Below are 12501 nucleotides of genomic sequence, written 5' to 3' on the forward strand. Positions count from 1 at the left end.
AATAGATAAATTTAGGAATTATGGAACAGAAGAATTGAAAATTGAACGAATTTATGAATTGCAAATGGATGAAATTGATAAAATAATAAATTGGAACATTTTAGCATTAAACATTGAAAGATTGAAGCATTAAAAATTTCAAAATTTAATAAAGTGAGAAATTCAAGCAATGAAGTACTGAAGAAAATGATTTTTTTTGACAAATTTAGAAATTGAAGAATTGATAAATTTGAAAATTGAAAAATGGTAGAACTAGAAATGTAAAAGCTGAAGAATTGAAAAATTAAGATTTAATTGTATCACATTTACAATTTAAAACAAGCAATTAAATAAATTCCTGAAATACTTTTTTTTAAAGCTATAATTGGCTTTGAGGGCATTTTCGGGTGTATGGACAAAAACAAATCTGATTATTAAATTAAAATTTATTATTACAAATGAAAGAAGTGAATTTTAATCAAGTACAAATAATCAAGATGCGCTGTTGTTTTCTGTTTTCTTTTTACTTTGCATTCACTTGCTGGTTTTGATTTTTCCTTATCATATTCTTTTTTTTTTTCATTATATGTTTCAAAGTGTAATGGAAATATATAGAATGTATCGACATCGCTATTATTTTCTCGCTCTCTCGCGCTCTCTTTCTCTCTCTCTCTGTTGTGTATCCGTAAATTCTTTTCGGTCCTCCTTTCCAACCTTCACAATCAATTTTGACTCGCGCTCCACTTTTTCTTGATCTCTTTTCGCACAACAGATAAGTGGGGATACTTTTGTTCGAAACTACACTAAACTACTTCATTCTTAGTTTTTGAGGCCACTTTCAATCAGTTTTTTCGGGGTAATTTTGAATCACTTCTACACATTTTTTTCTTCTCGGAGACAGATCGTGAAAAAGGACAGTATTTAATAATTTTATAAAAATCATCAAATGAAAAATAGGGGTGATAAGAGGGCGAAAGTTTTGGGGGGAAATTAAAGAGAGTTGGAAAGAAGTTCTGTTTTCTGCGGCCTTGCTGCATTCGTAACCATTCCGGAGTCGTGTGTACAAATACAATATTTTTATATGACGAGTATATGCGTAAATGGTTTCTGATATAAATGTGGGTAATAAACTGATAGCAAGCAAAAACAAAAAAAAAATACATATAGAAAGAGTAGATTTGTGATCGCGTACTCAATTTAGGCTTTCCTGATTAATTTAATCAAAATTACGGTTTCACAGATCGATCTCAAGCAAATATACGTATACGATGATGGGCACGAAAAAAAGACACTCAAAACGCTGCTGGGAGGCCAAATACTACACGGTTGAGTGAGTTGGGTCACAATCTCACAAACACTGGAAAATAAATGGTTTTGGAAAACGAATATATGGTTGTGTTTGCTTTTCAACTGTTGACTCTCTCTCCCCGCTCAGCAACTATGCACGATTGTTTATCGATTAGTAATAATTTAATCCTCAATCGGATGCACTCTAAATATGTACGTGTGTGTGTGTTTTTTTATGTTGATTTTGCTGTAGTAATTGTGTGTGTACGTGATAAGTTAATTAATTACTCTCAACATTGTTAATAAGTTTGATTTGATGTGTTCTCGCCTTCACTCGACATCGACTTCGGCGTTTTGCTCCTGTTAATAGTGGTGTTGCTCGTCAGTAAATACTTGCTCGTAACCGCAAACAGTCCGATAAATATATTTGCTTGCGTTTCATCAAGATTTTCGTTTCTTCTTACATCTTTTTCTTATCGTTTCTCTTGCTCGAGTGTGTTTCGTTTTCAACATTTTTATTTACTTCAGAATTTCTCTCGGCAATCTCCCAAAAATTCAAACAGGAATCTAAAGAGATTTACTTTCCCCAAGGGAGAAAGCATTGTTTTACATATGTCTGCTTTTATTTTTGCTTTTTATTGTTCCTCTATTCTACACAGAAAAAGGTAATTCTTTTTTTTTCGTTAACGCGTCTTACATTATTTAATTTTTGTCTCTCTTGGTTGCCCAAATGCATCTACTGCACTGCGCGCATTCACGTGTGTAATTTTGTGTGTTGTTTTGAGAATAATAGCATTATACACACATTATACACAACCGGAACAAAAATCGGTCTTTTTTCTACAAATGATGATGTGCTGCATTTGCATTGACAAAGTTTCGGTTTCGGATGGACGTGTGTGTGTCCGGGCAAACAGCCGGACATTTTTGTCTTTCTTTCAAACGGGCGGCCGGTGAGTGAATGTTTCTGGAGTTATTGGATTGGCTTCTGCTTCTTCTTCTGCTCTCTCTCTCTCTCTCGTCAAATGTGCCTGTGTCGGATGGTCCGTTTACCACAGTCCCGACGAGAAACCGCCCGGGGGGATGCGGTTCTTGTTGATGACGTGGCCGCTGCCGTTCAGCGACGGGATGGTCGTGTTGATCTCCGCTGCACCGCCAGATTTGTAGCCTTCGCCGGTCACCGGGTTGCCGTTCTCTGTAAAGTGGGGGAAGGAGGGAGGGAAAATGCACATTAGTTGAGTCAAAGTACAGAAAAACAATAATTAACATGAAACAAAATACGTAACTTATCTAAACTATAACTTAGAAATGAAATTGTTCGAAAAATTGGAAAAAAAATACTTTTGAACGTGCTGTTCAATTTGTTTATTTCACTTTTGAGCAATTTATTTTGCAAAACTTTTCAGAGAATCCTGCTTGCTCACATTCAATAATGCTAATTAGAGATCTAGAGATCTAGATTTCAGTTGAAAATGCGTCAAAGAACTGATAAGATGCTTGATGGAATTATATTGCACTCACTTATTTTTTGTTCCAAAAAATCCAACTTTAGTTTAATATAAGACTAATGAAAACTTTTATTCTATTTTTTGCAGCAAAGATTTAAAATATCATTGAAAAATTCAAAACTTGATTCTTAACTACTGTATAGTGTTAATTTGTGCATTAGTCTTTGATTTTTTTTACAGATCGGATAAATTTTTTCTGTCTAATTTAAAAATTTTTCTGCTAATTTAAACTTTCCGTGAAAGAACTTGTGAAATTGATTGTAAACTATTTAGCAGCAATTCCACGTCAAACAGGAAAGTCTCCAAATCAAAGATGCACCGATTTGCCTCAAATTTGGCATGGGAGTTCCTTGACCAAAATAGTAAGACCCGTATTTTTTTTTTGTTTGGCGATGAGGGTGCTCCTATGCGAAATAGGGTAATACAAAAATAGCAATTTTCATCGATTATCGCAAAAACTTCATTTTTCCAAAAATCATTTGAGCAACTCTCTACGAAATCGGCCGATTTCGACCATTTTTTATTTTTTTGTATTTTTTGATTTAACTTAAACTTTGTGGAGGCCTTCCCTATGACCAAAAAAGCTATTTTGCGTCATTGGTTCACCCATACAAGTCTCCATACAATTTTGGCTGCTGTCCATGCAAAAATGGTAAGCAAATAGAGCAGTTCTCTCAGATTTCGGTCATTCGATTTTTTGTGTATTTTTTAATCCGACTGAAAATTTTTTGGTGCCTTCGGCATGCCCAAAGAAGCCATTTTGCATTATTAGTTTGTCCACATAATTTTCCATACAAATTTGGCAGCTGATCATACAAAAATGATGTATGAAAATTCAAAAAACAGTATCTTTTGAAGGAATTTTTTGATTTTTTTTTTCTTCGGCAAAGTTGTAGGCATGGATATGGACTACACTGAAAAAAATGATACACGGTAAAAAAAAATTTGGTGATTTTTTATTTAACTTTTTGTCACTAAAACTTGATTTGCAAAAATTTCAGAAATTTCCAGGTAGTGCAAAAAATCTTTGAGCGAGTTAGGAATTTCTGAATCAATACTGATTTTTTCAAAAAATCCAAAATTGGTCGCAAAAATTTTTTAACTTCATTTTTCGATGTAAAATCAAATTTGCAATCAAAAACAAACATTCAATATTACGCCCTTTTAAAATGTTAGTCTTGGTTTAAAAATTTTGAAAATATTTTTTTCGAAAAGATCGGAAAATTTTACGAATGTTTCATACTATAACATTGAAAATCGGACCATTAGTTGCTGAGATATCGACATTAGAAAATGGTGTGTTGTTTGGGTGGGACTTAGAAAACATCAATTTTCCTGTTTTTAAACCATTGCATGGCAATATCTCAGCAACGAAGGGTCGTATCAACAAAGTTTAAAAATGCAAAATATGGAGAATTTTCTCAGCTTTTCAAAAATATTTTTTCAAGGGTGGGCAAACATGTGCACTAATTTAAAAAAATGAAAAAAAATGCGACTATTTTCAAAAAAGTCACCTAAAAATGGATTTAACTTGAAAACGGTGCACTTTATCACCTGAGTACTTTTTGATTACAAATTTAATTTTACATCAAAAAATGAAGTTGAAAAATTTTTGCGACCAAAATTTTTCGATTTTTTCAAAAAATCTATATTGATTCAAAAATTCATAACTCGCTCAAAGATTTTTTGCACAACCTGGAAATTTCTGAAAAGTTGGCATTTGATGTCCTTCAAAACATATCAAAAAATAAAAAAAATAAAAATAGTGTTTTTTATCAAATTAAGTTTTAGTGACATAAAGTTAAATAAAAAATCACCAAATTTGCTTTTACCGTGTATCATTTTTTGTGTAGTCCATATCCATACCTACAACATTACCGAAGACACCAAATCGATCAAAAAATTCCTTCAAAAGATTCAAAAGATTTTTGAATTTTCATACATCATTTTGTATGGCCAGCTGCCAAATTTGTATGGAAAATTATGTGGACAAACTAATGATGCAAAATGGCTTCTTTGGGCATACCGAAGGCACCAAAAAAGTTTCAGTAGGATTAAAAAATACAAAAGTTAAAATTTAAGAAAAAAGACCGATTTCGTAGAAAACTGCTCAATATTCAAACAGCTGTGACTTTTGAGTGAATTTTCTGATTAAGTTGTAGGTATTGTTGAGAACTTTTGAGAAAAAAATAGGTACACGGAAAAAAAATTTGCAGAATTTTTTTTTATCAACTTGTTTTTCACTAAAACTCAATTTTCCAAAATACATATTTTTTGATTTTAGAGATTTTTTGATAAGTTTTGAGGGACAAAAATCCGCAACTTTTGAGCCATAGAGAAACATGGTCAAAAAATCTGCCGCCGAGTTATGAATTTTTTAAAAAACAGTATTTTTGGAAAAAATCGAAGTTTCATGCAAAAACAAGTTTGACATTATTTTTGATGCAAAATTGAATTTGCAATCGAAAAGTACTTTACAGATTTTTTGATAAAGGGCTCCGTTTTCAAGATATAGCCACCCAAAAGTTTGATTTTAGCGAAATATTTTCAGTTTTTTGATTTTTAAAAATAGTGACCAAAAGTTACCATTTCTTAATTTTTTTTTTTTTTTAGAAGTTCAGAAAATTTGCTATAAAATTGAAGTTTTCTTAATCTCACCCACCATTTTCTAATGACCATATGTCAGCAAATAATGGTCCGATTTTCAATTTTAATACATGAAAAATTCGTGAAATTTTCCGATCTCTTCGAAAAAAATATTTTGGATTTTTTTAAATCAAGACTAGCATTTTAAAAGGGCCAAACATTGTTTTTTTTTGAGAAATTTAATTTTCGTGAAAAAAAAAGTTACCTTAGAAATCGGATTTTTTTCCGTGTACCTATTTTTTTTGAATCTGAAAAATAACTACATCTTTGCCGAAGACACCAAATTTTCCAGAAAATTCCTTTAAAAAACACAGATTTTCGAATATCTAAGTATTGTATGGAGCCTTGCATGAGCGAGCCAATGACACACAAAGTTTGAACACAATAAAAAAATAAAAAATAAAAGCCATTTCCGGTGTAGGTGGTGAATGTTCACATTTCTCTAACGAGGATCTGGCGAGTGCCGAAAAAATGAGTTTTCCAAGAAGTTACATACACAATTTTTCACAATTCCGAAAAATACATTTGAACAATATAAACTGACAGGAAAACTAAGAATTTCCAAATTATCCTGGAACCAATCTTTAATTATATCAATGTTAGTAAAAACAAACAAACAAACACACAAACAACTTGAAAAAAAAATCAACAAACATCAAAACACAACACAATCACAAAAACAACAACGAAACAAGACACAAAAGACGAACGAAAAAAACAAAACAAAAAACCGCGCCCAACCTGGGTTACCTCCGCGCCGGGAGCTGGGCTTGCGCGGCTTGTCGGCGTAGTCCTCGACACCGTTGCCGGTGACCGGGTTCCGCTGGGCAAATCGGGGCGAGCGGGGCGTCGAGGTGGACCCACCGGACGAGGTCGATTTGGGTGACGACGCTGCAAGAGAGGGGGTTAGTAGTTCTTTGCGGGGGGTGGGTATGTACAGGTAGTGCTGGGCAGGGGTTAGGTCCTGGTGCGCGTAAGTTTGTTTAGTACGAAAAAGCCGAATTGATTTGTTACTATTTTTAAAATCAAAATCTCAATTCGACTTTTTCATAACTCAACTGAATCCATTACTAGTGTTGAATAGTTGTAGCTGATGCTGGTTGTAGCTGGCATCACTGGTCGTCGTCGTCGTCGCCGCCGTCTCTTCGTCATGATCGGTCACACTGATTATGATGTCGTCACTGATGCAGAGATTAATGTTGGACGCGTACGTCGGATTCAGCGCTTCCCCGCTCGGGTAGAACTGGTGGCGTGCCGGCGACCCGAGCAGCCCGGACAGCGAGGCCGACGAGAGACCTGCGGCCGCCGTGGTCTGCTGGCCACCCAAGTTCTGGTACGAGTACGGAGCGGAATCCGTCGGAGTCGCGTCTTCGTTACCTTGCGTTTTTTTGTATTGTTTAAGGGTGGTGTTCGGAACGGGGGGGACATCCAAAGGGTGGGGTCACACACACACGTGTGGACAACACACGTGGCAAGGCGCAATAAGATGGGAAGAGAACAAAAACGGTTTAGAGACATTTGGAACGCGAATTCAAAATTCTACTGAGCAAGAATTGTGGTGGGTAGCCTACTACTAAGTGTGCAGCAACAGTTTCGAATCGAGACAACATCAGTCCAAAGTTCCAGATTCAGTATCATCGCCAGAAGCAACAAAAAAAGTCAGTTTGGAAGTCATGCAAATAACTCCCCCGGCGAGGATAAACGTCGCCCGCCCGAAAACACTGATTTGTTCAGGTCACGGAAAATGGCGTGATTTGGGTGTTTGTTGGTTGGCCTACGTGGGATTGTTTCGATGGGTGCGGCCTTCAAAAGGTCGTTAGAACCCCTGCCCCAGACTGGGTTTATCGTTTGGTGCCATAATTTTGGAAATGATTTGTGAGGTTGGAATTGATCCAAACGGGAAAGTTTTGGGCTTTGTGGTTTGACTAGATTAATGCTTGTATCATACTTTTGATGACTCTGTTATGGCTCTATCAGTATCAAAAACTTTGTGTTTGGAAACAATGACACGAAAGTTTCAAGGTTTTGCAACTTTCGGTTTTTTGCTTTAGAGCAATTCTCTCAGATTTCGGTCATTCGATTTTTTTTGTATTTTTTAATCCGACTGAAATTTTTTTGGTGCCTTCGGTATGCCCAAAGAAGCCATTTTGCATCATTAGTTTGTCCATATAATTTCCATACAAATTTGATAGCTGGCCATACAAAAATGATGCATGAAAATTCAAAAATCTGTACCTTTTGAAGGAATTTTTTGATCGATTTGCGACCAATTTTTCGATTTTTCAAAAAATTAGTATTGATTCAAAAATTCATAACTCGCTCAAAGATTTTTTGCACAACCTGGAAATTTCTGAAAAGTTGGCATTTGATGTCCTCTAAAACATATAAAAAAAATTAAAAATAGTGTTTTTTTGCAAATCAAGTTTTAGTGACAAAATAGTAGTTTATGCAACAAGTTGCAAAAAGAGGATTTTTTCAGCACGAGTCGTACATTTATCCAACGAGGTTCACCGAGTTGGTTAAATACGAAGAGTGCTGAAAAATCAAGTTTTGCAACGAGTTCCATACAACATTTTTTGCAATTCCAAAAAACACACACTGAGTGAAATTTTATGTCAAATTTTCATGTATTTTGTCAATAAATCGTTTAAATCAAAAAAATGTTGAAAAGTGTTACTTTTCGAAACAAGTGCTAAAAAGTTCAACTTTTCAGCATACATTTGAGTGCTGAAAAGTAGAACTTTTCAGCACTTATTTTGAAAAGTGTTGCTATTCGATTCTGTTATTTTTGGTACAGAAAAGTAGGCTATTTTGTCGTTCAAGAATGACAGGAAAAGTAAGTAGTTTCACGACGGAATTGCAAAAAGTTAAATAAAAAATCACCAAATTTTTTTGACCGTGCATCATTTTTTTTCAGTGTAGTCGATATCCATAACTACAACTTTGCACAAGACACCAAATCGATCAAAAAATTCCTTCAAAAGGTACAGATTTTTGAATTTTCATGCATCATTTTTGTATGGCCAGCTATCAAATTTGTATGGAAATTATATGGACAAACTAATGATGCAAAATGGCTTCTTTGGGCATACCGAAGGCACCAAAAAAGTTTCATAGTTAAATACTCTTCTATCATTAACTAAAAAAAACATTTACATTGCAAGTTTTTTTTTCAGTTTAAAAAATCAACGATACAAGATAAAATTTATTGAAATGAAATTTGAATTAAAATCTTCTTTACAAATAAAAACTATTTTTACGTTGTAGTGCACCTTTTTACAAAATTGAAATGTTTTACGCTTGATGATTCTAAAGACACGTCAATAACTCTTCGTATTTCTTAGAATTATTGAAGTTTATGAAAATATTGTTTTTTTGCTCTTTGATGTTTTAACTCATTTTGAGATATTTTTTAAGTCTTAAAAAAAAGCTTTTTTTCCGGCAAAACTTTATCACTGAAAAGTTGTTCTGAAAAAAAAATATTTTTGCTTATCTATTTATGAAAAAATCAATGTTAATCAAAATCCTCAAAAAGTAATAATTTAATTAGAAGTAAAATCAGCCAAAACTTTAAGAAATTTTAATGAGGAGCCTTAACGGCCGGTCATAGAACTATTTTGAAAAGCCATCCGGGTCGGATGAAATGGCTTCACGGGCTTGATCCGGCCCGCGGGCCGGACGTTGGGCAGGCCTGTTTTAAATGTTCCTATTTCATCAACTTCTTTGACAAATGCGCGATCTCAGGATCAGCTGCACAGTAAAAAATAATGAGTAAATTTAGAAGGTTGAATATTACCTCTTTTATGATGTGATTTTAGCTCGATTTAGCCTGAAAAGTTACAATACACCAGAAAAGAGGTAAAATTACACATTTTCAGTGGTAAAATTACTGATTTTTTTCTGACATAAAACATGAACCCTTCCCAGATGTAAAATTACCATGATTTTCTTTACTGTGTGTGACACTTTCAAAACTGTTAAAAATAAAAACTAAACTGAATCCATTTGAGGGTAAACATCAACCAGGTGAGCAATTCTCTTCGAAATCGATCTTTTTCTTTTAGTTATAATTTTTGTATTTTTTAATCCGACTGAAACTTTTTTGGTGCCTTCGGTATGCCCAAAGAAGCCGTTTTGCAATTTTTGGGCAAATATGGACACAAATTTAAAAAATGAATAACTATACGAGTATTAAAAAAAAAAACTACCTAAAATGGCTATAACTTGAAAACGGTGCACTTTATCAAAATTTCACTATTGTATTTTTGGATTGAAAATTCGATTTTACATCAAAAATGAAGTTGACAAATTTTTGCGACCTATATTTCGATTTTTTAAACAAATCGGTATTGATTCAAAAATTCATAACTCGGTCAAAGATTTTTTGCAGAAACTGGAAATTTCTGAAAAGTTGGCATTTTATGTACCCTATAAAAAAATAAAAAAAATGTTTTTTTGCAAATCATGCTTTAGTGACAAAAATTTTAAATAAAAAATCACCATTTTTTTTTACCTTGTATCATTTTTCTTCAGTGTAGTCAAAATCCATACCTACAACTTTGCCGAAGACACCAATCGATCAAAATATTCCTTCAAAAGATACACAGCTAAAAAGTAGTAATCCAGCTGCGTGTAAAAGGCCTGGGTGTAAAATAAATATTGCATTATTTTATACAATTTTATGTGATTTTACACCCTGAAATATGTAGCCCATCAGTATGGGAAACCTACTTGACCGGATGTCAAGCTCATACATGCGTTTATCCTTACAGCTTTTCATCGGTCTGTTGGCCGAGTGGGCTAAGGCGCCAGTCCTTACTATTAGTGCTGGGTTTGAATCCCGTCGGTTGCAACTTTTTTTTGTGTTTGCAAAAAATGTACATACAGTGTGTAATATTAAGTGTTTATTTTGACGAAGGTGATGTGCATGCTTTTGCATGCGATTTTACCATCGGATTATTTGCTGTGTACAAAATAATGATGCAAAATGGTTTCTTTGGGCATACCGAAGGCACCAAAAAAGTTTCAGTCGGATTGAAAAATACAAAAAAAAATCGAATGACCGAAATCTGAGAATTGCTTTTCTTTGACTTTCCAAATGAATATTCTAAACAATCCATTCACCTTGGATAACTTATCCCATAGCAAGACAGAGAACCGAAATTTTAGCGAAGACTCTGCATAATAGAGTTTGGAGTGTAATACAACTTTTAATATTTCTTACTATTTTTTTGTTTATAACCTTGAAAAAATCATTCAGGCTAGTGACTTAATTTAAAAAAAAAGTTTTATCAAACAAAATAAAAGGGACACAAGCAAGTTTCGACCAAAAATTTTGCAATATAATTAGTTTAAATAGCGAGAATCAGCAAAAAAAATGAATCCTTGAACCTTGATATGAAAATTTTCAAGTTTCTGAACCTTTTTTTTTTTTCTTTAAAGTAGGGGAGAGTGGGGAGACTTGATCCCCGGGGACACTTGATCCCAAGCCTGTATCTCGTCAGCATGTGGGTAAAACAATTAGCTTTGTTCTAGAAAGTTGTGCGAAATGGACTAAAACTCATGGTAGAAAACAAAGAAAAAAATTAAAAAATGTTTAGATTGAGTTACACACATTTTTCTAAGAAGTGCTGCAAAAAACTTCCAAGAGATCTTTTTTCTTTGTTTTGATAAGTATAGAAAACACTCAAAAATTATTCAAAAAAATATTTTTTATACATGAATTGTTTGACAAACATATCAACTCCAAAACCCTTACGCATTTGACTTTAAATTTATCGTCAAACTATTTTTACAATCAATTGTTTAAAAAAGTGCGTTTAGGGAGACTTGATCCCTGAATTTTTACAGTCACTGGAATCAGCCTCAAGATTAAATAATTGGGCTGGGTTTTCGTACATAGTTTTCTTTAGTATACTGCCCACCATTGAAAAAACGGCTAATATCCACTTTTGGCAAAAACGAGATATCAGCTCCAGGTGGTAGAGGATGTTCCAACACATCTCCTGGAACTTGAATTTCACTGAAATAGTGTTTAGACTCGGCTGCCGATGCGAAAAACCAAACGGCTAATATGCCACTCTTATGGGAAATTGCCTTGACGGAGATTTTGTGACAAACACTTAAACGCGTTTTTCTCGGAATACTTGATTTGGCATAATAGCCGAATTTTCAATTATGGGCAGTATAGTTGTATATGACTTACTGCAGTTTGAACCATTTTTCAAAAGTTTTGTAAACAAAAATTACCAGCTTTTGTAAACATGCTCAATTTTGGTCTAAAAAAGAAAATTTGATGTTTTTAAATATTTTGCATGCTAAACTTGTTATATTTTGAACACAAACGTACAGGTTTAATGTGATACAGCAATTTCTTATAGACTTATAGAAAATTAAAAGTTTGGATGAATAAGAAACATTTTGCTTAAGATTTCTTCAAAATGTTGAAAGGGGGATCAAGTTACCCCCAACATTTTGAAAATGCAGGTTTAAAATATTTTTTTAAAACGCTTGGCATGATTCGAAGAGTTTATCTGATGAAATACCCTTATCAGCCAAACATAGTTGAATGTTTAAGCTTTCAATTCATGCAAAAAGATCATAGTTTTGTGAGAAATTGACAGAGTTATGTACGATACAAAAAAAGGGGATCAAGTCTCCCCACTCTCCCTTACATATGAAGCGTAATAGCATGTAAAATAGCATGAAAAAATATTCAATGATACTTTGATACTGATTTGCCACACGTGACCAATTGCAAAACACATGGAATGATGCTGTCCGATTCGTTCACTCATCAGTGCTAATCACGTCACGTCATTTGCGGTTACCAATTAGTAGAACTTCAACTAACAGCCGCAATTTTTACACGAAAACACATGTGAATTTAGCTGTCTCTCTAGGTGATGTGTGCGTTCTCTACCAATCAAGTGTGTTTTACGAGGATCGATAACTGGGTGTTCATTACGGGGATGACCGGTGTGTGATTGTGTAAATGTTGCATGTTGCAGGTTGCAGACAGCAGCGACGATCAGCACAAGGAATTTTACAGCCGCAATGAGAAGGGGTCCGCGTCCGTCAA

At 34.0% G+C, this 12501-nt stretch overlaps 1 protein-coding gene across 9 annotated transcripts in view; it reads right to left on the minus strand.

Moving 5' to 3' along the window:
* Positions 1 to 410: 410 nt before the first annotated feature.
* The window catches only part of LOC120416960 (microtubule-associated protein Jupiter), a 267822-nt gene continuing 255731 nt past the window's right edge, over positions 411 to 12501 (minus strand). For 7 of the 9 annotated variants that reach the window (XM_039578873.2, XM_039578877.2, XM_052709816.1 and 4 more), the window contains 3 exons: positions 6492 to 6797; positions 6162 to 6311; positions 411 to 2461 (listed from right to left, as the gene is read on the minus strand). In XM_039578873.2, the coding sequence (XP_039434807.1) occupies positions 2316 to 2461; positions 6162 to 6311; positions 6492 to 6797 (602 nt within the window). In that variant the 3' untranslated portion in view covers positions 411 to 2315. The remainder of the gene's footprint in view (positions 2462 to 6161; positions 6312 to 6491; positions 6798 to 12501) is intronic. The other 2 variants (XM_039578874.2, XM_039578879.2) reach the window with 2 other exon arrangements.

Source organism: Culex pipiens, chromosome 3 (genome assembly GCF_016801865.2).
Source record: "Culex pipiens pallens isolate TS chromosome 3, TS_CPP_V2, whole genome shotgun sequence".
In the NCBI taxonomy this organism is placed as follows: Eukaryota; Metazoa; Arthropoda; class Insecta; order Diptera; family Culicidae; genus Culex; species Culex pipiens.